The sequence below is a fragment of the Loxodonta africana genome, chromosome 1 (genome assembly GCF_030014295.1).
Source record: "Loxodonta africana isolate mLoxAfr1 chromosome 1, mLoxAfr1.hap2, whole genome shotgun sequence".
Classification (NCBI taxonomy): Eukaryota; Metazoa; Chordata; class Mammalia; order Proboscidea; family Elephantidae; genus Loxodonta; species Loxodonta africana.
This window is the reverse complement of record NC_087342.1, coordinates 91,222,355-91,246,780: the sequence shown is the minus strand read 5'-3', so window position 1 is coordinate 91,246,780 and position 24,426 is coordinate 91,222,355. Positions and strand designations below refer to the sequence as shown.

Below are 24,426 nucleotides of genomic sequence, written 5' to 3'. Positions count from 1 at the left end.
CATAGGGCTTTCTTGGCTGAAATCTTAAGGGAAACAGATCAACAGGCCTTTTCTTCCCCAGTGTCCCTGAGAGGGCTCCAACTGCCAAGCTTTCTGTTATATCGTTTTAAAAAAAAAATCCTTTAGGTGTTAATAATACATAAACACAGTCAATGGGTGTGCACTGGCAAAGGCATTTTTGACTGTTGAACACTCGCAACTTTGAAGAGATTAAAAGTTCCTACACTCTTCTGGTTAAAATATGCAGTAATGAATTGTGCTTTCATGAGCTGCTTTGTATTGAAGATAGGCGTGGGACTCAGACAAACTCAGAGCTATGAAATGAAGATAATTTTAATATACACTAACCCAGGAGTCATACATTGTTTGGGAAAGTCAAACTTGGGAACTTTGTGAGCCTGGCTGCAGAGCCTTTCAGACACATTTATACATGAATGGACAAAATTACTTCTCTTACAGATTAAATGACTGATGGTTTGGGGTTATCAAAGTTGAGCTAGCCACTACTATTAACAAAAAGGAAACTTGTCTCTGTGGGACTCTCTATCTGGTGTCTTCAGACACAACCTTCTAGGTTTAAGGAGGAGACCCCTGGTCTTTCCACCTTCATTCCTAAGGCGAGCTCAGTCTCTGGCATCAAATTCTTTGGGGGTGAATTTTATTCTAGAGAAGTCCAGGTGGGGAGAAATAAGAGGTGGGAGGGAGGGAGTCCAGTTCAGGGAAAGGCATTCCAAGAAGGGAAGAAAAGGAAAAGGACCGGCCCCAGCCTGGGGGTCTCTCCGCGGTTTCCTCTGACAGCCCAGGGTAGGACTCAGGGAGCCAGTGTGACGAAGAGCGGTCCGTACAGGAGGAGAGGGGTCAGGACAAAGTCCTAGCACCTAGGCTTGGCTCTCAGGCCCCGAGGGTGGTGTCTGGAGTGAGGAAGCCAAGAGGTGGGGATTCCCCTTCTCCCCAGTTTCACTTCTCCCCCTCACAACCTGTGTCAGTCTGGAGAACTTGACGCGACACCAGTTCTCACTCCCATTGTGTATCCGGTTTCTGCAGTAACCAATCAGTGTCTCCTCGGTTCCCGGTTATAAGGGGCGCACGGACCCACTGGAACTCAGTCTCCCCAGACTCCAGTGATCATGCTAATGGCTTCCCAGATCCTCCTCTTGTTGCTCTCCGGGACCCTGCCCCTGACCCAGACCCGGGCGGGTGAGTGTGTGGTCAGGAGGGAAACGGCCTCTGTGGAGGGAAGAGGAGAGAGAGGACCACCCAGTTGGAGCTCAGGACCCTAGGGAAGCCACGTCACCACCACCCCCTCCCAGGGCCCCCTCCCCCGCCCCGGCCCCCGCCTCTCCCACCCCTGTGTCCTGGCCCTGCTCCTCCCACCGCCCCTTCTCCGCCTACCAGCCCCTCCTCGCCCCTCCCCGCCCCCATCGGTCCCGGAGCTGGGCGCCTCACGGGGAGGGGGTCGGTGGTCTCAGCCACTCCCCGCTCCCAGGCTCCCACTCCCTGAACCATTTCTTCACCGCCGTGTCCCGGCCCGGCGTTGGGGAGCCCCGCGTCATCGCCGGCGGCTACGTGGACGACACGCAGTTCGGACACTTTGACAGCGACGCCGCGAATCCGGGGTCGGAGCCGCGGGCTCTTTGGGTGGTGCAGGAGGGGCCGGAGCATTGGGCAGAGCTGACGCGCAGAGCCAAGGACATCGCACAGGCTCTCCGAGTGGGCCTGCAGGCCTTGCGCGGCTACTACAACCACAGCGACACCAGTGAGTGACGCCAGATCGCAGGTCACGGGTCCCCTCGCCCACACAGACTGGTCGCCCTGAATCTCCGGGTCCCAACTTCACACTGAGGCCTTGGGACCCGCCCAGCCCCTCGACCCGGGAAGAGCCGCGGGGATTCCCTCCAGGTTTCAGTTTAGGCCGAAACGGCTAAGTTGGCTGGGCCGACCGCGGGGGCGGTCAGGTTCTCACACCATCCAGGCGCTGTCCACCTGCGAGGTAGGGTCGGACGGGCGCTTCCTCCGCGGGTACCGTCGGATCGCCTACGACGGAACCGATTACATTGCCCTGAACGAGGACCTGCGCTCCTGGACAGCGGCGGCCGGCGCGGCTCAGATCACCCGGCGGGAGTGGGAGGAGGCCGGTGAGGCGGAGCGCGTCAGAGCCTTCCTGGAGGGGGAGTGTGTGGAGTGGCTGCATAGATATCTGGAAAACGGGAAGGAGACGCTTCTGCGAGCAGGTTAGAGGGGCCATGGGGCACCTCCCTTATCTCCTCTCAGGCTGGGACCGTTCCGCCAAATGGTGTCACACAAGGAGGAGAGAAAAATGGCATCAGCGCCAGAATACTCACCTGGCATGAGTCGGGAGAGAGCGGAGTCCACCCAGGTTTCCAGGTTCTGTACCAGAGAAAGACTTGCCCAGAGGTCTGCTAAGGGTCTCAGGGATAATTAAGGTCTCCAGTCTCTGGGGGTGAAGGGGGAGACGGTTGCTGAAATAACTGATTGACAGTTCCCATTGAACCTGTTAGTGGGCTCAGTGGACTTTCTCTCTCAGGCCTTGTTCTCTGCCCCAGTCAACCTCTTTGAAAGTCTGACTTCAGCTTTTCTGAGTCTCTGGTCAGGACTAGAAGTACCTGTTCTTCCCCTCAGAGACCTAGAGCCTGTTATCCTGGGCTCACCCAAATTCTAGAACTTTCCAAGGAGTAGGAGATTGTTCTACACCCCTGGGTGCAGGCTGTGGTTTGGGTTTTGCTCTCCATCCCCCCCACCCCAGTTGTCCTGTTCATTCTCAGGATGGTCATGTGAGCCCTGCTCAAGCGGCCCATGGAGGCAATGGAAAGTTCCTAAATTTTCTGACCCTTCCACTCAGATCCCCCAAAGGCATATGTGACCCACCACCCCATCTCTGATGGTGTGGTCACTCTGAAGTGCTGGACCTTGGGCTTCTACCCTTCGGAGATCACCCTGACCTGGCAACGAGATGGGGAGGACCAGACCCAGGACACAGAGTTTGTGGAGACCAGGCCTGCAGGGGACGGGACCTTCCAGAAGTGGGCTGCCCTGGTAGTACCCTCTGGAGAGGAGCAGAGATATGTGTGCCTTGTGCAGCATGAGGGGCTGTCTGAGCCCCTCACCTTGAGATGGGGTAAGTAGGGAACAAGGGCAAAGCCTCTCCTCAGGGTGCTCTTCTGGGCACCTCCAGCAGGGTCAAGGGTGAGACCTAGAGGCCAGGGCCGCTTCCCTTCCCTTGCCTTTCCTTCCCTTCCTAGAGGTGCCTCCTCAGCCCACCACTTCCATCCTGGGAATTGTTGCTGGCCTGGTTCTCCTAGGAGCTGTGGTCACTGGAGTTGTGATCTGGATAAAGAAGAGCTCAGGTAGGGGAGGGGCTGGGGTCTGAGTTTTCTTATCCTACTGGTGGCTTTCAAGCCCCAGGTAAGAGTTTGTTCCTGTCCTGCCTCACTATGGAAGACATCATCCGTATATTGGCACCTACCCAGTCTGGGGTGCAGTGTGCTAACACTTACTGTTATGTAAAGCACATGTGAACACGAAGGACAAACCTCTCACCTTGGATAATCCTGGTGATGAGAGCTGATTCTTAGCAGTCACAGGTCAGAGGGGAAGTTCGCTGCTGAGGATGGATCTACAAGAGGATGGTTGGTCCAGTTCCCACACATCTTTACTCTTGTTTCGGATCCTGTCTGCAATCATAGTTCTGGATACTTCCCTGGGGTCCAGGACTAGCTGGTTCCTCTAGAACTTATGGCTCTACCTCCTCCCTGGTCTTTCACATGAAGTTTTCTTCCCACAGGTGGAAGAAGAGGGACCTATGTTCAGACCCTTAGGACATTGTAGACAGGAGCCCATTAACCCCTCCCCCTCCCACCCCATAATTCTTTCTTTAGTCTCATCTCCTCCCGTAGGCTCTGACTAGATCCTGTTTTTGTTCTTCTCCAGGTGGTGACAGTGCCCAGGGCACTGATGTGCCTCTCACAGATTCTAAAGGTATGACCCTGGAGGGCCTAATGTGGAGGAGGGGTTGGGTAGAGGGGAAATGACTGGGTTACGGGGATTTTGGGATTTGGACATTTTTGGATGTTTTGAACTTGTGGTGAGCTGTTCAGCATATCAACACTTACAGTGACTCACCTGTAATTGTTACTGGTTCTTTTCTTCTGCAGCGTGAGACTTCTGCCTTGTGTGGGACTGAGTGATACAAAATTTGTCCACATCTCACTTCGCGACTTCAAGAACCCCTGACTTATCTTTCTGCAACCGGTGTCTGAACGTGTCTGTGTTCCTATCAGCATAATGGGACGATGTGGGGAGACTAGCCCACCCCTGCCCAGTAGGACCCCCTCCCCACACTGACTTGTGTCCTTTCCCTGATCAGCATTCCTGTTCCAGCAGAGGCAGGGCTAGAACTTCTCCAACCCTATCATAACTTTGTGTTGTTCTGAGCTGAGCAGCTTCTCACTTCCCTATTGAAATGAGAATCTGGGTATGATTTTTATTCAATTTCTTGCTAAGAGGTGGGGTTGATGGGTTATTTAAAGGTGAGGAATACTCAAAATTTGAGAGAGGAAATAAATGGAAGATCTGAGAACCTTCCAGAATTTGCATCTTTGCTGTGCTGATTCTGTCGCAAGTGGGGACAGGAGGATGCTGTGGAGGAGCTGAGCGTGGACAAGGTCTGTGCCCCACGTGTGCACATACACGTTTGCATACGTGCAGAACGTATCCTAAATTCTAAGCAATTATGAGACTGTTTGTTTAAGGAGTCTGCTGTCCAGTCTGACTGGGCCATACACACAAAGACACTTTACAGATTGTTGGCAAGCAAAAGGTGTTATTATTATTTATACAAAGCAAACCAAAAAAATAGGAACATACTTGAAGTTAACCGGTCCCTTCCATCCCCATGAGTACCCCATTTAGCATTGTAGGAGAGGAACCCACTTATGTCTGAAAGGGGGGCCCATTTGCTCATTCCAAATTGCCCGTATCCATTTTTGTGTGACTGGGTGGTCATACTGTGAATCAGGTGTTAGCAGCTATGTATTTCTCTAAGCACGTGTGTTGCCAGCTCAGGTCAGGTGCAGCATAACTGTGTTTTTCTCTCTCTGTCTCTCTCTGCATTGTCTCTCTGTGGCTGTCCTTGGTTGGGTCTGGACCCCTGTGACACTGGTCAAACTCTCAACCAGCAGCTTTGGGGACAACCCTGAGCCAGTGCCAGGCTTAAGCTAGCATTATGACAACTCTTGATGCAAAACTGTTTACAGGCAACACCTGTGCAGTGAAGGAGCACCGATGGTACAACTGTTAAACACTTGGCTGCTAACTGAAACGTTGGTGGTTAGAACCCCACTCAGGGGCTCCGTGGGAAAAAGGCCTGACAATCTGCGTCTGTAAAGATTACAGCCTAGAAAGCCTTATGGGGGAGTTCTACTCTGTCACATGAGGTCGCTGTGAGTCAAAAATCAACTCAACAGCACCTACCAACAGCACTCTATGTAGTACATGTCCAAGCCTCTGAGGGCAACCTCTTGGCTCTTAGGGTCACTGTTCTCAGCACAGCCAGGGAGTCTGCTACTGCCAAAGTTAAGCCAGCTCGGCCGCCATCTGCTCAGTAGGCCAGTTTTCCTACTGCTGCCCTGACTGCTCTCTCTGCCGCTGAATCCCTACTGGACATTTGCTGCCAGCTCTGCCCTGGGCCCCTTCTAGGTTTCTCTGCCACTGGCTCTGGCATTGTTTCCTCTCAGTCTTCAGTGTTATCAGCTCAGTGTTACAGCCCTTTACCCATATTATAACTCTTTTGAGGGGGTGTCTAGGAGATTCTCAGCTAAAAGACCCCAGGCCCAAAGGACACAGTCTTCTCTAGACTCTTGTTGAACAGGAGGCCCCCCACAAACTTCCATGAGACTGCCTACTTCTATAGACAAACTGCTTTTTAATTTCAAGGTGTGGCTTTCCATAAGCCTACTGTGATGGTTAAGATTATGTGTCAACATGGCTGGGCCATGATTCTCAGTGTTTTGACAGTCATATAATGTGAGCACTTCCCTGTTGAGAGCTAATATGTGATCATCCCAAGGATGGCATCTGCTGTGTGTAGCCAATCATTCGAGGGGGAATTTCCTTGGCAGTGTTGCCTGCATCGAGTGTGGCCGGGCGTTCAGGCAGGGGCTCTGGGGCTCATTCTGGATCCTGAAGCTGGCTCCTATTGGTCTGACCTCTGGTTCTTGGGACTTGAGCTAGCAGCTTACCTGCAGTCTTGCCTGCCATTATTGGGATTCAACGATCTTCACAGACTGTGAGCAACAACCCTGCTCTCTGGCCTGCCGATCTTGGGTTTACCAGGCCCTGTGGCTATGTGAATCAGGAGAAGCCTTTTTCTTGCCCCACGGACTTGGGTCGTTACAGCTTCTACACCCTCATGTGGTGTTTCCTTGGTATAAGTCTCTCTCTGTATATATGGGTTTTCTGTATATATAGAGAACCCAACCTAAGACACCTATACATCCAGCCAGTCCTATTGAATGGATTGCAAGCTGCTTATGCAGCCAGGAAAACAGCCAATACTTGGAAGCCACTTATGTGGTTAGCAAACAGAGCAATCACTGCAAGGCACAAAGAGAAAAATCATTTGGCAGACTGTGGCCCAAAAATCATTTTGAGAGGATTACAAACCCAAGGCCAGAAAGGCCATTTAAAGAAACCTGTTGCACTGAAACATAGAAATAAAAGTGTTAAGATTAGAAACTGTTAAGTGCTATGGGAAGATGACTCAGAGTGTGGGTATGTCGGGAGAGGAAAGATGGCTATTGTAACTCAGGTGGTCAGCATGGGCTTCATTGAGAGGGTGACCTTTGAGGAAAGATTTGAAGAACATAAAGGAATTAGCCACGAAGATGTCTGGCATAATCTTTCCCCGGGAGGGGCGGGGGACATCTAGTTCAGACACACCAGGACAGGGCTGTGTCTGTGTTCTGGGAGCAGGGAGGAGGCCAGTGTAGCTGCAGCAGAGTCATAGAGGTGAGGTCAGAAGTGCTGCCAGATTGTGTAGGCCCTGAGGGTATAGGAATGGCTCTGACTTTTACTGAGTGAGATGGGGAGTTACAGGACAGTTTTGAGCTAAAGAGATATGGTGTGACTCCTCTTTTGAAAGGATCACTCTGGCTTCTGTGCTGAGAATAGAATCAAGAGGCAAGGGGTGAGCAAGGCAGGAGGAAATCCAAGAAATATGTGCTGCATTCCAGCTAGAGATGTTGGCTTGGTGTAAGCAATGGAAAGAGTGGGAAGTGGTTGGACTCTGCATATATTTTGAAGCTGGATGTTACGTTTTTGTTGTTGTTGTTAGGTGCCGTCAAGTCGGTTCCGACTCATAGTGACCCTATGCAAGACAGAACAAAACACTGCCCAGTCCTGAGTCATCCTTACAATCTTTATGCTTGAGCTTATTGTTGCAGCCACTGTGTCAATCCACCTCATTGAGGGTCTCCCTCTTTCCTGCTGACCCTATACTTTGCCAAGGATGATGTCCTTCTTCAGAGACTGATCCCTCCTGACAACATGTCCAAAGTATGTAAGACACAGTCTTGCCATCTTGCTTCTAAGGAGCATTCTTGTTGTACTACTTCTAAGACAGATTTGTTCGTTCTTTTGGCACTCCATGGTATATTCAATATTCTTTGCCAACACCACAGTTCAAAGGCATCAATTCTTCTTCAGTCTTCCTTATTCATTGTCCAGCTTTCACATGTATATTATGCTATTAAAAATACCATGGCTTGGGTCAGGCGCACCTTAGTCTTCAGGGTGACATCTTTGCTCTTCAACACTTTAAAGAGGTCCTTTGCAGCAGATTTACCCAATGCAATATGTCTTTTGATTTCTTGACTACTGCTTCTACGGGTGTTGATTGTGAATCCAAGTAAAATGAAATCCTTGACAACTTCAATCTTTTCTCCATTCATCATGATGTTACTCATTGGTCCAGATGTGAGGATTTTTGTTTTCTTTATGTTGAGGTGTAATCTGTACTGAAGGCTGTGGTCATTTATCTTCATTAGTAAGTGCTTCAAGTCCTTTTCACTTTCAGCAAGCAAGGTTGTGTCATCTGCATAACGCAGGTTGTTAATGAGTCTTCATCCAATCCTGATGTCACGCTCTTCTTCATATGCTCCAGCTTCTCATATTATTTGCTCAGCATATAGACTGAATAGCTATGGTGAAAGAATACAACCCTGAGTTTAAGCCACTCAGTATCCCCTTGTTCTGTCCAAACAACTGCCTCTTGATCTCTGTAAATGTTTCTCATGAGCACAATTAAGTGTTCTGGAATTCCCATTCTGCTGGATGTTATGGGATTTCCTCATGGACAAAATTTGTGGTATAAGAGAGAGGAACCAAGGAGGACACCAACTGTTTTGGTCTGTGTAAATAGGAAGATGGAGCTGATGTCAGTAGAGATGGGGAGACTGTGGGAGGAGTATGCTTGAGAAGGGGCATCGCAGGCATGCAGTTTCAGAGATGTTATATCTGAGATGCCTATTAGAAATGTCAGTTTTTTGAGGTGTCAGCTGGATATACGAGTCTAGACTTTAGGGAAAAGTCTGGGCTGTAGAAATAGATTTGGGAAATTAAGCATAATATCAATTATATTTAAAGCTTTGAGTATGGATGAAGTCGCCAAGAGAGTGATTAGCTACAGAAAGAAAGGAAGAAAGACTGAACCCTGGACTGTCCATTGCTAAGCAATCTGATAAGCCCACACTCAAAACGCAGACTGGAGAGTTCTGGTACTGTGTCTATAAAGCACACAGATCAGGGAGTCTAAACTGTACTGTGCACGGGAATCACCTGGAAATCTCATTAATATTCAAAAGGTCTGGAATAGAGCATGAGACTCTGTAAAAAGGCTAATGCTGATGCTGCCAGTCTTCAGATTAGTCTTCTAGTAGCAAGAATGTAGACCAGGAATTCTCAGCGTAGATGTGTATCAGCCTCAGCGGTTGGGTTTGTTAAGCAAGCAGTTCCTGGGTCCTGTGCCCAATTTGGAGCCCTGGTGGCCCAGTGATTAAAAGCTTGGCTGCTTACCAAAACGTGCGCAGTTGAAATCCACCAGCCACTCCTTGGAAACCTGCTGGGGCAGTTCTACTGTGTTCTATAGGGTCAGAATCAACTCGACAGCAACAGATTTGGTTTAATTCATCAGTTAGTTTGGTGTGTTCTTGAATTTATACAGATGGAATCACCTGATATCTGCTCTTCTGTGTCTGACTTTTTTTGCTCACTTTTTTTTTTTTTGCTGGGATTCATCCATGTGTATGTGCACAGTAACAGTTCATTTATTTGCATTTCTGTGTAGCATTCTATGCTTCAGTTTTTCCCTCTCTTCCTGTAGCATCTGCCAAAAGGCTTACTCAGCTTCTCAGACTCTCAGCTACCACTCAACTTGACAAGTGCTTTGAAGCAAAGACTGTCACAAATATTGGGCCCACACATCTGGGATTTCTTCTTTCTAAATCTGGCTCCACCAAGTCTTCATTGCCCTGGTAACTCCAGTGCCTTCAAGTGGATGTTCTTACCTCTTGACCAGCTTTTGTAGTTGTTCTGGAGGAAGGGTTGGCCTGAAAGAGTCCAGTCTGCCATCAGTGGAGTTGAAACCCTGACTAATTTCTTTTAAGATAGATTTGAAATTCCTGAATCTCTACACTCTCATGACTTTTGATTTCTGAGAGGAAGGGAGGAAACATGCATCAATTAACTCATAGATTTCAACCCTGAAATCCAGTAGGGAATGCAAGATCTCAGGCCTTGAACTTTGCCAAAATACAGCCCTTCCTTCACTTCTCACAGGCGAACAAGGCCTAGTCCATAGAACTGCATTTTAACTAACTGCTTAGAGCAGCCTGCTGTGAGGTGAGGGCTTCTCTGACCTGTGTTCACAATCTAAAGACAAACACAGATGGTAGGAACTTCCACAGCTTTAAAGAAGGATATACTGTGTTGTTGGAAGGGTGTAGGGTGTCTTCATTTTTTAATTGCTTCTAATCTGGCAATGCTAAGTAGAGGGTGGGGAGGTGTTACTTAGCCCTGGTATGTAATTGTGCACATTTGCACCAGCAGAGGTTTCATCCTCAATGTCTCACTAATTATGCTGTGTCCATGAGGCCCACCTGCAACCAGCAGGACCCTCGGTGGCACCCTGCCCTGGTCCAGCCTCGCCCACGTAGTGGACAGGCAGTGCCATGCACACCTGCTGTCTCTGGTGCATATGGTGCCTCAGAAGTATGGATGCTCAGCCAGGTCGTAGGGTGGTCAATAGGGAAGTCCTTCCATAGGAGCCAGAGCCCTAGCACCAGAACATGCAGCTGCTGCCCAGCTCGAAGCCTTGGCTTAGCCACAGCATGTGTAGCCCTGAGGAGCCTTCCCTTCCTGTGACCCCCAAACCCCTGGGTCAGCCACCAAAACTGAACTTTGAGGCCGGGGCTATAGAGTTCCTAAGTTCAGGGGTTGGGTAGCAGAGAGTAGGGTCTGAGGGCATCTAGACTTAAGATCCTGGTGCTGGGGTCTGAAGGAGAAAGAGGAAGGATCCCAGAATCTGTGGGTGGGAGCTGGAGAGGGGACAGGGCCAGCCCTGGGATACTGGGAAATGGGTAGTCGGTTAGCTGGAATACGTCTTACTGCTGAGATCCTTGTGTCCAGGATGGTGTACAGTCCCCATGTCTTCCTCATGGTCCTCCAGGGCCACTGGGTCTAGTACAGCAACTCTGCTTGTTGTAGATAATGAAGGCACAACTGAGGCCATGACTGCAGGTTGCTTGGGGCTGAGTTCACACATATCTGTGAGGGGAATTTGGGACTAGGGCTGGTCCACCCATGGTGGCACAGACACCTGTCTCTCACTCACATGGCCCAGTACCTGGGAACCCTCTTCAAACTCCTCTCCACAGGTGTCTCCTGTGCCAGCCCTCCGTGTCCTGCTGTCCTCCCTGGCTTCTTCCTCTCCCCTCCTCTTGGCATTGACAATTTTCTTCTTCTCTTTTGGGTTCTTCAGTTCTCCAGGAGTCTCCTCTCCTTTGAGAACTTAATGGCCCCAGAGGGTACTTCCCCAGATTCCAGGTCTGGAGACTCACTCATTGATTCCCGGGAGTAGGAGTCACCATTTCCAGAATCAGCTACAGGAATAAGTGACAGGAACTCAGGAGTCCTAGGTCCCATCCTAGGAGCCTGTGGGACTGGGTATTGAGGCAAGAGGTATATTTGCGGGGACAGCTCCAGAACCGTGAACCATTTCTTAGAGTCTGAAGACCTTGGTCTGCACTGAGGCCCAAATCCATGGTCATTCAATGGGAAAAGACATCTATGTCAATGTGGCTTTAGGGAAACACTTCTCACCTGAATCTGACCCTGGAAGGGAACACCTTCTTGTGTGCAGAGCCTTGTCCTGCTACTCGGAGTCCAGGGACCCTGGGGAGGTCCGGGGTGAGAGGGTAAACAGGGAACTCTTGTCATTGGCCCTCAGCCTGCAGTCACATGGGGGCACCACCGGTCTGCTCTGGCATTCAGGACGGGTCTGGCTGTGGTCTGAGTGAGGCTGGGAAGGCTGACCCTGAGGCTGGGCATCCATGGAGGAATGAAGATGCCTTCTATGCATCCCTGGATTCCACAGGGGTCAGACTCGGGGGGTGGAGGAGGGGTTGGGGGAGAGGAAAGCTCAGGAGCCCCTGTGCCATGTCTGAGGGGTTTCAGGGAGGAGATGGAACCTCAGAAATGGCACAAGGGGAGGGAATGATTGCATATGGGGTCCCAAGTTTTTATTTACAGTGATGGAAAAATCACATTGATTAAGGATAGAGATGCACAGCTGATTAAGTATTTGCTGTCCGCATGTACATCTGTAAAAAGTTTAATTGGCAAATAGTTGTGTGATTGATTTGTTTACAACAATGTACATATAAGCAGCTGCTGAGTCTGCTTATGTTCCAACAAACACTTCACGGGATTTGGTTCCTTGGTTTGATGGTTTAGGGTTATGGCTTCATGGGACATCCCAGTTAATTGGCTGAATATCAAGCTAGTGTTTTGGTCCTACCTCCTAGTTCAATGAATATTCCCTGGGGTCTTAAAAGCTTACAAGTGGCCATTCAGGGTAGAACAATTGGTATGGACTCACCTGCAGCAACAGAGCAAGAAGGAGGGTCAGGAATAGGAGGAGAAAATGGAATGTGAGGCTAATTGCCTCCAGGAACAACTGCCTCCTTTGCTATGAGACCAGAAAAACTGGATGGTGCCAGCCAGCTACCATTACTGAACGTTTTGATCAAAGATGCTGTAGAAGAATCCTAATCAAAAGGGAGAAAAAAAGCAGAACAAAATTTCAAATCCTTATGAAATCCAGGGCTAGATGAACCCCTGGAACTATTGCCATGAGGTTACCTTTAAAACTTTAACCAAAAAATATCCCCTGAAGTATTCTTAAAACCAAACATAGCTTAACTCGTAAAGAATGCCTGCCTTGAGCATTGTTGTCTTTTAAGAACAATCTATATGGGATCAAATTGACAACAGCAACTCATAAGATTAGATAGGAAACTTAGGGGGCAGTGAGTTTATGTTAATGGGGGAGGAGCAATTCAGAAAAGGAAGATGAAAATGGTGGTATAACCTGAAGAACGTAATCAGTGTCATTGAATTGTGCGTGTAGAAATTATTGAATTGGTGTCTGTTCTGCTGTGTGTATTCTCAAAAACAAAAATGATACTAAATTGTTTAAAAACATAATCGAGTATTTAAACAAAAGTGATAACTGTACTGTGTGGGATTTCTAACGTATGTAAAAGTAAAATGCACGACAATAGCACAAAAGCCAGGAGGGAAGAGATGGAAGTACACTATTATCAGGTTCTTACATTATCTTTAAGCGGAATAATATCACTTGAAGGTAGGCTGTGAAAAGTCAGAAGTGCACAATATAAAGTGTAAAGGAACCAATAAAAGAGCAAAACAAAGAGCCATAGACATATACTAACACTAATAATAATACTGTTAATATTATAATAATCAATATCTTTAATATTATGCATTAATATCGAGTGGCTAGATGAGTATCAGGCACCGTAGGTTTAAAAAGAAAGACTTTTAGCAAGGATAATGAACATCATTTGATAATGATTATAGGGTTGGTTTTTTATAGGGTTGGTTCATAAAGGGGACATAAAAATCCTTAATGTTATGCATATAATAACAGAGTTTCAAAATATATGAAGCAAAACCTGATGGAACTGCAAAAAGGCATAGATAAACTCCCCATTATAGTTGGAGATTTGAATATCTCAATCTCTGTAATTGTTAGAATAAGTAGACAGAAAACTACTAAGGATACAAAAGACTTGAACGACTCTATCAATGAACTTTACCTAACTGACATTTATTGGAACCCCCACTAAAATATAACAAATTAATCCCTGAAATCCTAGGAGAATATGCATTCTTTTCAAGCACACAGGAATTTTTCAAGGTCAATCATATTCTGGGCCATAAAGCAAGTCCCAATATATTTAAAAGAATTCAAGTCATATAAAGTATGTTATTTAGGCACAATGGAATTAAATTTGAAATTACGAACAGTAGGATCTCTAGACATTCCTCAATTTTTTTTGGAAATGGATTCATACACTTCTAAGTAATCCATTGATCAAAGAAGAAATAAAAGGAAAATAAGAATGTATTTCGAAATGAATGAAAATTAAAACACAATATATCAAATTTTTGCATATCTTCTAAAGCAAAATGTAGGGGGTATTTATATCATTATATTTCCTTATTAAAAAAGAAGAAAGGTGATATTGGGAATTCCTATGGGTAGTTCACAGAAAAGGAAAAAATTGAGCTTAGTTCACGGAAGAATCAGCTCAGTATGTTGGTGTGAGCCAAATGTATAGTACTACTGCACTAGAGACCCACTCAGGGATGACTCAGAGAGAGTGGTGAGAGGCAATTCTCTCAATGAGCAGAACTTCAAGGGGTTTACTTAATCATCCACACCGTGTAAAGAGAAAAGTGATGTGAAGTAAAGATATGCATGGACTCATGAACAATGGAGAATAGCTTAGCTGGTTGGTCAGTTGCTTGGAAGAAACCAGATTGGAAGATCAAGGACAAAGAGGTCTGGGGAAGATGCATTTGCATAGGTAGAAAAATGATGATTAGGCCTGGAAAAGTTAATCATGTGAGCAAATACAAAATTTTATAAATATTTTTCTTTTTATAATGTCTTTAAATTATAAAATATATAAATTTTGGTTAAAACATATTTAAAGTAGAAATATAGGTAAAAAGCAAATAGAGAAAGAAAATAGTATACCAGAAGTCTTTACTTAACCTAAAAGAAAGTAGCAAAGGACAAACAGACTAAGCAAGAGATGAGACAAATAGAAAATAAGTACAAAAATGACAGATCTAAATCTAAGCACATCAATAATTATATTAAATGTGGCTGCACTAAAAACTCCACTCTAAAGGCAGATGCTGTCAGATTGGAAAATATGACAAGACCTAACGATATGCTGTATAAAAGATACACACTTTAAATACAAAGACAATGCTCGGTTGAAATTAAAAGCATGGAAAACTATATACCATTGGACAATAATCACAAGAAAACTAGCACGAATACATTAACATGAGACAAAATAGACTGTAACACAAGGAATGTTGTTAGATCCGCACAAAAAATAAAAACCAAACCTGTTGCCATGGAGCTGATTCAGGCTCATGGCAACCCTATGTGTTAGAGGGTAGCTTTCCATAGGGGTTTCTTAGCTGTAGTCTCTACAGAAGCAGGTCTCCAGGCCTTTCTTCTGTGGTGCCACCGGGTGGGTGTGAACTGTCAACCTTTAGATTTGTAGATGAGCACAAATCATTTGTGCCACCCAGGGACTGCATTAGACACAAAGAGAGACATTTTATAGTAATAGAAGTGTCTATAAAGCAAGAAATAACAATTATAAATAAACTTAACCCATTGCTGTCAAGTTGATTCCAACTCATATCTACCCTACAGGACGGAGTAGAACTTCCCCACAGGGGTTCAAAGGCTGTAAACCTTTACAGAAGCAGACTGCCACATCTTTCTTCTATGGAACAGCTGGTGGGTTCCAACTGTCGACCTTTCAGTTAACAGCTGAGTGCTGAATCACTTCACCACCAGGGCTCCATAAACCTAACGCAGGCTTGAAGTAGATGAAGCCTGGACTGACACAACTGAAAACAGAAATAGACAAATTAATAATTACATTTGGAGATATCAATCTTCCTCTCTCAGTAACTGATAGAATAAGCAGAGAAAATAGTAAGGACAGAGAGAACTTGAACCATGCTATAAACTGTGACAGTCATGAGAATGTGCCTTTCTGAACTTCTACTATTAAAATAAAAAAAACCCATTACCATCAAGTTGATTCTGACCCATAGCGACCCTACAGGTATCATAATTTCCCAAGGGCCTCAGTTACTGCATTTTGAAAGCCATCATAATGTTTGTGGTGAGGCTACATCTCCCATGGGCTGCTCTCCATCAATGACTTAGCGTGATCAGGATACTAAGGAAGATTCCGTCCTGAGAGACATAGGAGTCATTTGTCAGCTGATTTCAGCTCAAGGACTCCTCCACGCCTTTGCTGAAGCTTGCTTAGACTACACAAATCTCTAGAACACATCTTCCACCCTTTTCCCTACCTGGGGCTAATGGATATAGGGTTCAATTTGATCAAGATGCCTAGGAGAATTAAAGAAACATCATGGACCCCCATTAGAAGAGAGACATATGGGGAATGGGAAATAAGTGGGGTCTTATTTTAGGTCCTTCCATCTTTCAGCAGATTCTCTGTGTCCACACAACTACTTGGCGGTCATTTCTTGAGTTTCCAAATATGCAATCAAAATAGACATATTAAGCAGTTGGCAGAACCCTCACATTGGTTCTCTGATGTGTAGAATAAAAGGTTTTGTGATTGTTAAGGTTGTGTGTCAGCTTGGCTGGGCCGTGATTCTCAGTGGTTTGGCAGTTATCATGTAGTCTGGCAGTTGTTTAATGATGTAATCACTTCTATGATAAGACCTGATATAATGTGATCACCTCCAAGATGGGATCTGCTGTGGGAAGCCAATCAGTTGAAAGGGAGTTTCCTTAGGGGTGTGACCTGCATTCAATATAGGTAGACTTTTCGACAAGCCTTGCAGGCTTTTGCTCCTTCTGTACACTGCACTTGGCTCATGTTTGTCTCACCTCCAGTTGTTGGGATTTGAGCTAGCAGCTTACCTGCTGATCTTGGGTTTCCTGTCTCTGAAGTCTGTGAGCAAGTGGCCTGCTAGCTTACCTGCCGAGTTTGGGTTTACCAGCTCCTCCAGCTATGTGGTGGAGCCCTGGTGGCAGAGTGGTTAAGCACTTCACTGCTAACCAAAAAAAAAAAAATGTTGGCAGTTTGAATCCACCAGCCACTCTTTGGAAACCCTATGGGGCAGTTCTACTTTGTCCTACAGGGTTGCTATGAGTCAGAATCAACTTGACAGCAATGTGTTTGGTTTTGGTTTTAAAGGAGGCTGACCACCGAGTGCAATGTGTATTCCTGGATTAGATCTCGACTGGGAGAATTGCCTATAAAGAACATTACTGTGACAATTTGTGAAGGGTGAATAAGGACAGTTATGCTGATTGCAGTGCAGTGAATTACTTCATATGACGCTTCTAGCCATGGTTTTGTGACTTCCACAAACTGATTGGATGGGACTATGCAAATAAGGTGCTGTGGCCCACCAAGGATGTTGGACAACCTGCTATAATGCAAATAAGGTGCATGGAACCCTTGTGGGGAAGGGGTGGGACTATGCAAATAAAATGCATGAAACCCTTGTAGGAGATTGATCAGTTTCACCCCTCTGCGCGGCTTAAAGGGAGCCAATCCCAGAGGAGGGGGAGAGCCTTACTACCGTCAAGAAGAAAAGCCACGAGGGGAGCATGTGCTTTGGACCCAGGGTCCTTGTGCTGAGAACCTCGTAGACCCAGGAGACAGAGCTTTAACACTGGAGAAGGTGTGAGATGACAGCGACACGGGAACGGCAGGCCAGACCCATAGAGACAGAGAACCGAGTGCCTTCAGACAGTAGGCTTCCTGGTGGAATGGGGTGCCTCTGGACATCTATCTGTGGAGCTAAAGAGCTTTGAACACTTTTCCGAGCAGGGAAAAGGCCAGGCTCAAGTGGGGGCAGAGGCCAAGCCCAAGCAGGGGCAGAGGCCAGGCTGATAGTGCAGGGCCCAGGCCAAGAGGAAGGCCCAGCATCAGCAACTGAGACGTTGCCCTCATAGGAGAACTGTACCCTGAGTTGTCCCTGTTATCGCCCAGTTGACCTGAATTGTAAGCTGCTACTTTCCTAATAAACCCCATAACTGTGGGCATGTTCTGTGAATTCTGTGTGTCCATTGCAAGGAATTACGAACCTAGCAGGGAAGCGTAAAGTGCTCTGAGACGGACGGCTGATGTCAGAATTGGTGAAAAGGTTGGAGAGTGGAGGTATGCTTGACCTCCACCTCACAGGAATCGGCCTTGGCAATTTTCTGCTCCGCTCCTGGGGTTAGAGGACCTGTGACGCCATGCTGTTTTTGCACTTATGCAATGCTAATTTTCCTGGATTTGATTGTTGTGCTCTGATTATGAGAGATAATGCCCTCGTTCTTAGGGAACATACACTAAAATATTTAGGCATAAAAGGAGAATATTTTCAACTTTCTCTCAAATCATTATCTACAAACAAATGTTGCAGAAATGATATTTTTGGTGAATATGAGAAAGGATTATATGAGATTTCCTTGTACTAACTTACAACTTTTCCCTAAATTTAAAATTATTTCAAAATAAAAGCTAAAAGAAAACAAATTCTTCTGACTTTAATACCATATCATTATTAAGTGCCTAAAGGGTTTTTTAAAAAAGCAATTATTGTGTTTAGGTGCAAGTTTGCAGCTCAAGTTAATTTCTCATTCAAAAATTTATACACATGTCGTTTGGTAACATTGGTTGCAATCCCCACAGTGTGACAGCACGACCCCACTTTCCACCCTGGGTTCCTAGTGTCCTTTCCTCCAGTTCCTGTCCCTTCCTGCCTTCTGGTCTTACTTTAGGACAGGAGTTGCCCATTTGGCCTCGTATGTTTAGTTGAACTCAGAAGCATGTTCCTCACAAGTGTGATTGTTTGATTTATAGGCCTATGTAATCTATGTCTGAAGAGTGGGCTTTGGGGCCTAAAGGCTTTAAGAGCCAAACATCGATGGTCTTTTCTCCATGAATGTTTTGACCCCTTCTGGAAATCATTTGTTTCAAGTCTCCAGGTATTAGAATATCCTTAATATTATTCCCTGCTATTTGGAGGCTTTCCAAAAAAATATCTTTCCAGTTCACAGAAAGTCTCCAAATCTGAGATTCTGGGGTTTGTGAGCAAACCAGTGTATCTTATATCACAAACACTGGCCAGCAATGTAAGAGGAGTAAAGCAAACAGAGAGGAAACATTTGCATTTTTCTTCCACTTGAAATATCTCCCAGTTCCTGCTGCTCTTCCCATGTCCTTGGGTATAGGGGAATGATGGCTTCCTTGGGCTGAGTCTTAGGTGTCTAGTGGTACTCTAACAGAAAGAACACAAGAGGGTGGTTTGAACAGACAATTATTTTCTCACAGGTTAGGAGGCTAGAAGTCCAGTTCAGGGTGCTGGCCCTAGTGGAAGGCGTTCTCTCTCTGTCAGTTCTGGGGGAAGGTCTTTGTGTCTTCAGTTTCTATTCCTTGGCTCCCTGGGGATCTCCATGCGACATAGCATCTCTCTTGCCCCCATCTCTGCCCTGCTCGCTTGTTCAATCTCTTCTATATCTCAAAAGACATTGACTCAAGAGACACCTTATGTCTCCTGCCTCATTAGTGTAACAAAGACAACCCATTCCTAAATGGCATTACAACCACAGGCATAGAGGTTAGGATTTAAAACACATATTTTGGGGAGACAGAATTCAACCTATAACAACAGGTTGTGAGAGAGAAATGATGTGGGAACATCTTTCTTCATCACCTCCCTCAACCCTTCAACTTCTTCTTGGGCTGTGCGCGTTCTCCCTCTCCAACTCTTCGTCCATGAATATTTTCCTTCTCTGAACCTCAACTAGAGCACAGACTTACCTAGAGCTGGCTCATCAGTGGGAAGTGAGCCATTACTCCTGGAGGGTAGAAGAGAGAGAGGTCAGACCCTGGGCATGTGGCAGAAGGTCCAGAGGAATGAAGGAGGTTGGAGTGGGGCGGACTTGCCAGTGAGGGCTGAGATGTGAGTGATCAGAGGACCACTGAGAACATTTCCAGTGTCTCCATTTAGGAGAGAAGGGAGGGGCTTGACTAGAAGGGCGGAGAATATGGGCAGGGTTTGGATGAGATTCACCCCCCACTCATTCCTGGTCCTGGGACAACACCTCACCTCAAGTCACACTGAGGGACCTGTTCAGGCCCAGGTGCTCCACCAGGCAGGTGTATCTCAGCTCCTCTTCTGGGAAGATGCCCACAGCTGCCCAGCTCTGGTACATCTCATTTCCCCCAGGTTGGATTCCCCTGAGTCCTGAATCCAGGATCAGCTCCTTCTGATCCCCCAGCCAGGTCAGCATAATATTGGCAGGTGGGAAACCGAATACACGGTATCGCAGGCTCTGATTGCCCTCAGGGTCCTTCTGCTGGGTCACCATGACCCTGAGGGCCACTAGATCCAAGAAAGAGCACAGAGACAGGGTGGAGGTGGGACTACACCTCAGCTTCTTCCCTCCCAGCCTCGTCCACACACCAGCGCCTTCCTCTTCTTTCAATCCTGGGGTTTTAAAGAACTCAAGGCAGTAATGTGGTCAGGGAACACAGAAATCCAGGTCCCCACAACTTCCTGCGGGAAGTCATCCAAAATCAAACCAACCAAACCCACTGCAGGGGAGTCAATTCCGACTCATAATGACCCCATAGAGTTTCCAAGGCTGTAAGTCTTTATGAAGCAGACTGCCACACCTTTCTCTTGGGTGGTGGCTTTGAATCTCCCACCTTTCAGTTAGCAGTCAACCGCTTTAATCACTGCACCACCTGGGCTTCTTTGCGTCAGTCCACCTGCTTCCATTCCTGCTGCAGGGTCAGTGCTTGTCCCCATGGGGAGCCTCGGGTATTCGAAAAGGGTGATCCCTGGAAGTTCTTCCCTGAGTTAACTGCATGGCCCAGCCCCTCACCTTCTTAAAGAGATTGCTCAAATGTCACCTACCTGATCATCTTACTTCAAATTACCACCCCTTCCCCTACACCTCCTTCCTCGTTCTATTTTCCCCCCTCTATATCATTTTTTTTTTATATCATTTTTAGGTAGGGTCACTATGAGTCCGCATCGACTGGATTATAATGGGTTTGGTGTTTTTGGTTTTATATCATGTAATGGAAACCCTGGCGGTTCTATGGCAGTTTGAATCCACCAGGTGCTCCTTGGAAGCTCTATGGGGCAGTTCTACTCAGTCCTATAGGGTCGCTATCAGTCCAAATTGACTCGACCATAGTGGGTTTGGTGTTTTTGGTGTTATATCGTGTAATGGAAACCCTGGAGGCCCTATGGTTAAGAGATACGCGTGCTGACCAAAAGCTTGGCAGTTCGAATCCACCAGGCCCGCGCTGGAAACTCTATGGGGCAGTTTTCCTCTGCCCTCTAGGGTCACTATGAGTCGGAATCGACTCCATGGCAACGGGTTTGTTTTGGTTTATCACGAGTAATGCTTTCTAACCCATCATACTGTCAACTGAAACCGAGACCTGAACACGTTGAGATATGGATCTGGGACTGGCAGGGTTGGGCGTGGGAGTCTTTCTCACTGTGTGATTTGGGAATGATGGTTGTGTGTGTGCTTGGGGGTTCCTTACTGACTGGTGCCTGGCCCCTAAGTCCCACAGCCAGCAGGGCCCGAAGAGCCGCGCTGCACTCGCAGTCCAGCCACCCGCGCACTGCAGCCAGGGGGCGCCCGACCACAAGCTGCCTCCGCTGCCTCTCAGGCGCAGAGAGCATCATGCCCCAGGCGCACGCAGGTCACCGGGTCATAAGCGGTGAATTCATCCCCGTGGTAGCCTTAGCGCCAGAACCTACCACTGTTGCCCAGCTCGCAGCCATGGTTCAGCTGCAGGGTATGGGGCCCTGGGGAGGCCTCCCCTGGCCCGTGACCCCCAAACCCTTAGGTTAGTCGTCAGGGAAAAAATGAGATTTGGCACCAAGCTGCAGGGGCCATAAGTGCAGGGTTGGGGGTGGCAGGGAGCGAGGCCTGAGGTGGCCTAGACTAAGTTCCGGAAGCTTGGTCCAGGAGGAGATAGAAAGAGGCAGGATGCCTGGGCCCTAGGGTCTCAGAGAGTGGAGAGGGTGTGGGGTGGCCCCTGGAGCCCAGGAAGTTGAAAGGAAGAAATGAGAAATTGGGGACAGGGGAAGGGCCCACCCTTGGGATCCAGGGGAATGATGGTCCGACACCTGGGCCAGACTCATCGCTGAGCTCATTGTAGCCCATGATGGTCTTCAGACCCCAATCTACTTCCTGCTAGTGAACTTCCAAGAACAGGGTCTCCTTGTCTGCAAGCAGCAGGACAGTGATCTGCCCATGGGCTGAGGTCCCCTCAGCCTGGCTCTGCGGGTCTTGCTGTCATAGGCAACGAACAGTTGTCCATCCAGGTAGCCGAGGGCTGTAACTGCAGGCTTCCCAGGACTGGACTCAGACACAGTGGTGAGGTTGTACCGCAGGGAGAGATACCCTGGAATACCCAGGGCTGAGTGTCTTAATATCTCACCTTAGTTCTTTCCCCAAGCAAGCAAGGAAACAAACAAAAAACCCCAAACCAGTTGCTGCCATTTCCGAAGGCTCTGCACCTGTCTCTAAACATTCCTACACATAGAACTTCAAACCGTTGCCAGTTCTCTCTCCTCCCTGGCTCCTTCCTCTCCCCTTCCCCTACTCCCTCCTTTCTGGACCCCAGAGTTGGAGACTCACAGGGCTGATTCCCGGGATGAGCAGTCTCCACTCCCAAAAGCAGCAGCAGAAGCAAGGGACAGGGTCCAGGAGTCCAAGGTTCCATCCCAGGAGGCTGAGGGACTAGGTCTGGAGTACCAAAGTTTTGGGATAGACCAACTCTAGACCTGATATCACCTGTTCTGGCCTGGAGGCCTCGCTCTGTGCTGGGGCCACAGTCCAGAGTCACCCAGTGGTGGGAGGAAATGTCAATATCAATGTGGATTTTGGAAAGCTAAACTGGACCTGAGCCTGACCCGTGTGACCAGGGCACCCCTTATGCGCAGAACCCTGTGCAGCTGCTGGGAGCAGAGGGAGACCCTGAGGATATCCAAACTGAGGGACAATAATGGGAGCTAGGATAGTCTGGCCTCAGCCCTGTGGCTAGACGGGGGCACCACTGCTCTGCTCGCTCTGGTTCTGATTGAGCAGCACAGGAGGGTTCTTTCTGTACTGTGGATTGAGTGAGGCAGAGGTGGCTGACCAGAAAGCTGGACATCCATGGGAAAATGCAGGTGCCTTCTGGGTGGTCCGGGACTCCACAGGTTCAAGCTAGTCTTTCTTGTTCTGAAAAATAGGAGCAATAGTGGAGCAATCAATTCTGCCTCTAAAATTCTTACTGCAGATAAGGATCACATAGAATCCACCCAGAATGAGAGAGTTCAAGGTTAATTCTGACTTGGGCACACCTGACTTTGATGGGGGACCAAAAATGTAACTCAGGCATTAACAGAAATTTCAACTATTGTAGCACGTTTCAAAAGAATTATCTACAATTTCGTTTGTAGTGAAACTACCAGCTTGTATCCCTGGTTGTGTTTTTGAAAAGGCAGAAAGACCAATGAAAAGAGATTGATGAAAAGACTCTGGAAATTCTCTAATCCTTTTCATAACAACAACTGGGACCTAGAGAACAAAGATCGAAGGACACACAGAGAGGGATCTGGAGAAATAGCGCTCCCTTCAAATCCACCAGGGCACGATGTCTGGGCACTCTTCCCACACTCTGTTTGCTTTCAGCAGGCTCAACTCGGCAAGTGAAACACAACCCTGCTCTCCCCTGGAGACCTCAGCTCCATGCATCTTCCCTCTGCTCCAAGTCAGAAGTGTTTGATTCCCCTATCCTGGTTTTCACAGATTTCTTTTTTTTTTTCTTTGTTGTGTGACCAGTAATACAATTTGTAGGCAAGATTCTCTAAAATGAGATAAAAGATGTTACTTATGTAAGTAGAGGTATGATTATGAGGAAACAATGGCAGTTATAGACAGACGTGGAGGACAGACATAGACAGAGGTAGAGAGAAACACACACAAAAAATTCATACCTGTCCATCCATCCATTCACCCATCCATTGATCCACCTACCTTCCTATCTGTTTGCAAGGTAAGCATATATCAACAATTTTTAAATTTATGTCAAGAGAGAAATCACAGAGTTTTCCCTGTCCACTTATACCTGCCCCCTTTTGCTTAGATAATTGATTGATTGGTGAGTTTTGGCCACATTCTGTACCGGGTACTGAGCACTGGAATCTGAATAGGAAGAGACATTTGTAATCCATCTGCACCAGGCTCTTCACTGTACTTAATTGTGAGATAACCTCCCAGTGCTTATCTCCCTGATGCTTTTCTCTTTGGTCCTTGAGAAAAGTCCCTGGCCCACCTCACTATTGCCATCTGGGAGACATGATCGTCCTGGAACCATAACTATCTTTGAATCAGGCACTAATGTTTTCTTTTTAATAACCTAACATTTTATTTCATTTTAGAAAAAGCCATCCTTTACCATATATTCCAACGAGGGAGATAGACACGTAGCACTGAGTGTCAACAATCAGCAAAAACCAGTAACCCCCTAGTACTTCCTTGTGTCCTGCACCTTTCTTTGTAGATGTTTAGACATTGGTGTTTGCTCCTGCTTCGGCCATGTGGGTTCATAAAGAGATCCTTTTCAGAGAACCTGAGGTAGAGGGTTAAAGGCACACAATCCTGTAAGTCTCTTCCCCTAGTGCCTTCCTGTGCCCAAAGTTAGATTTCAAGAAGCATTAAGTAGCTAGTTCATGGTGAGGAGAATCTAAAGCCTTTCCATAAAATCTCCAATATCTTCCATTTGGTCCCAGTGTTAATTACTAAGTATATTAGAGCCTTCTCAACTTGCCTGCTGGGAAGGAGACTTCTGAGAGAATGGACTTGGGCTTCCAAGGCTTTCTTTCAGGAAGTTTTCCTGCTCAGCACATGCTCCCAGTGGGCCAAGTTCCTTCTTCCTTGTGGCCTTTTTCACCTCTGCCCTAAACCCACTTTCAGAAAAAATGACACAGAAGGGTTAACTTCCAGCTGAG

At 47.1% G+C, this 24,426-nt stretch overlaps 1 protein-coding gene and 1 long non-coding RNA gene across 4 annotated transcripts; one reads left to right on the top strand and one right to left on the bottom strand.

The window, feature by feature from the left end:
• Positions 1–1,051: 1,051 nt before the first annotated feature.
• On the bottom strand, positions 1,052–1,629 carry LOC135231139 (uncharacterized). Its single transcript, XR_010321648.1, has 2 exons — positions 1,515–1,629; positions 1,052–1,227 (listed from the first exon to the last, which is right to left on the bottom strand). It is a non-coding gene; the product is annotated as an uncharacterized LOC135231139 (long non-coding RNA).
• On the top strand, positions 1,091–14,100 carry LOC135231121 (HLA class I histocompatibility antigen, A alpha chain-like). 3 transcript variants are annotated; one of them, XM_064283213.1, is made up of 7 exons: positions 1,091–1,197; positions 1,487–1,756; positions 1,956–2,135; positions 2,861–3,136; positions 3,261–3,365; positions 3,949–3,996; positions 4,173–4,613. In XM_064283213.1, exons 1-7 carry the CDS (start codon positions 1,128–1,130, stop codon positions 4,175–4,177), a joined length of 954 nt encoding a protein of 317 aa, XP_064139283.1. In that variant the 5' UTR covers positions 1,091–1,127; the 3' UTR covers positions 4,178–4,613. The 3 variants fall into 3 exon arrangements, with proteins under 3 accessions (XP_064139283.1, XP_064139282.1, XP_064139284.1); XM_064283212.1 differs by having other exon boundaries at positions 1,956–2,231; XM_064283214.1 differs by lacking the exon at positions 3,261–3,365 and having other exon boundaries at positions 1,956–2,231; positions 4,173–14,100.
• Positions 14,101–24,426: the final 10,326 nt, after the last annotated feature.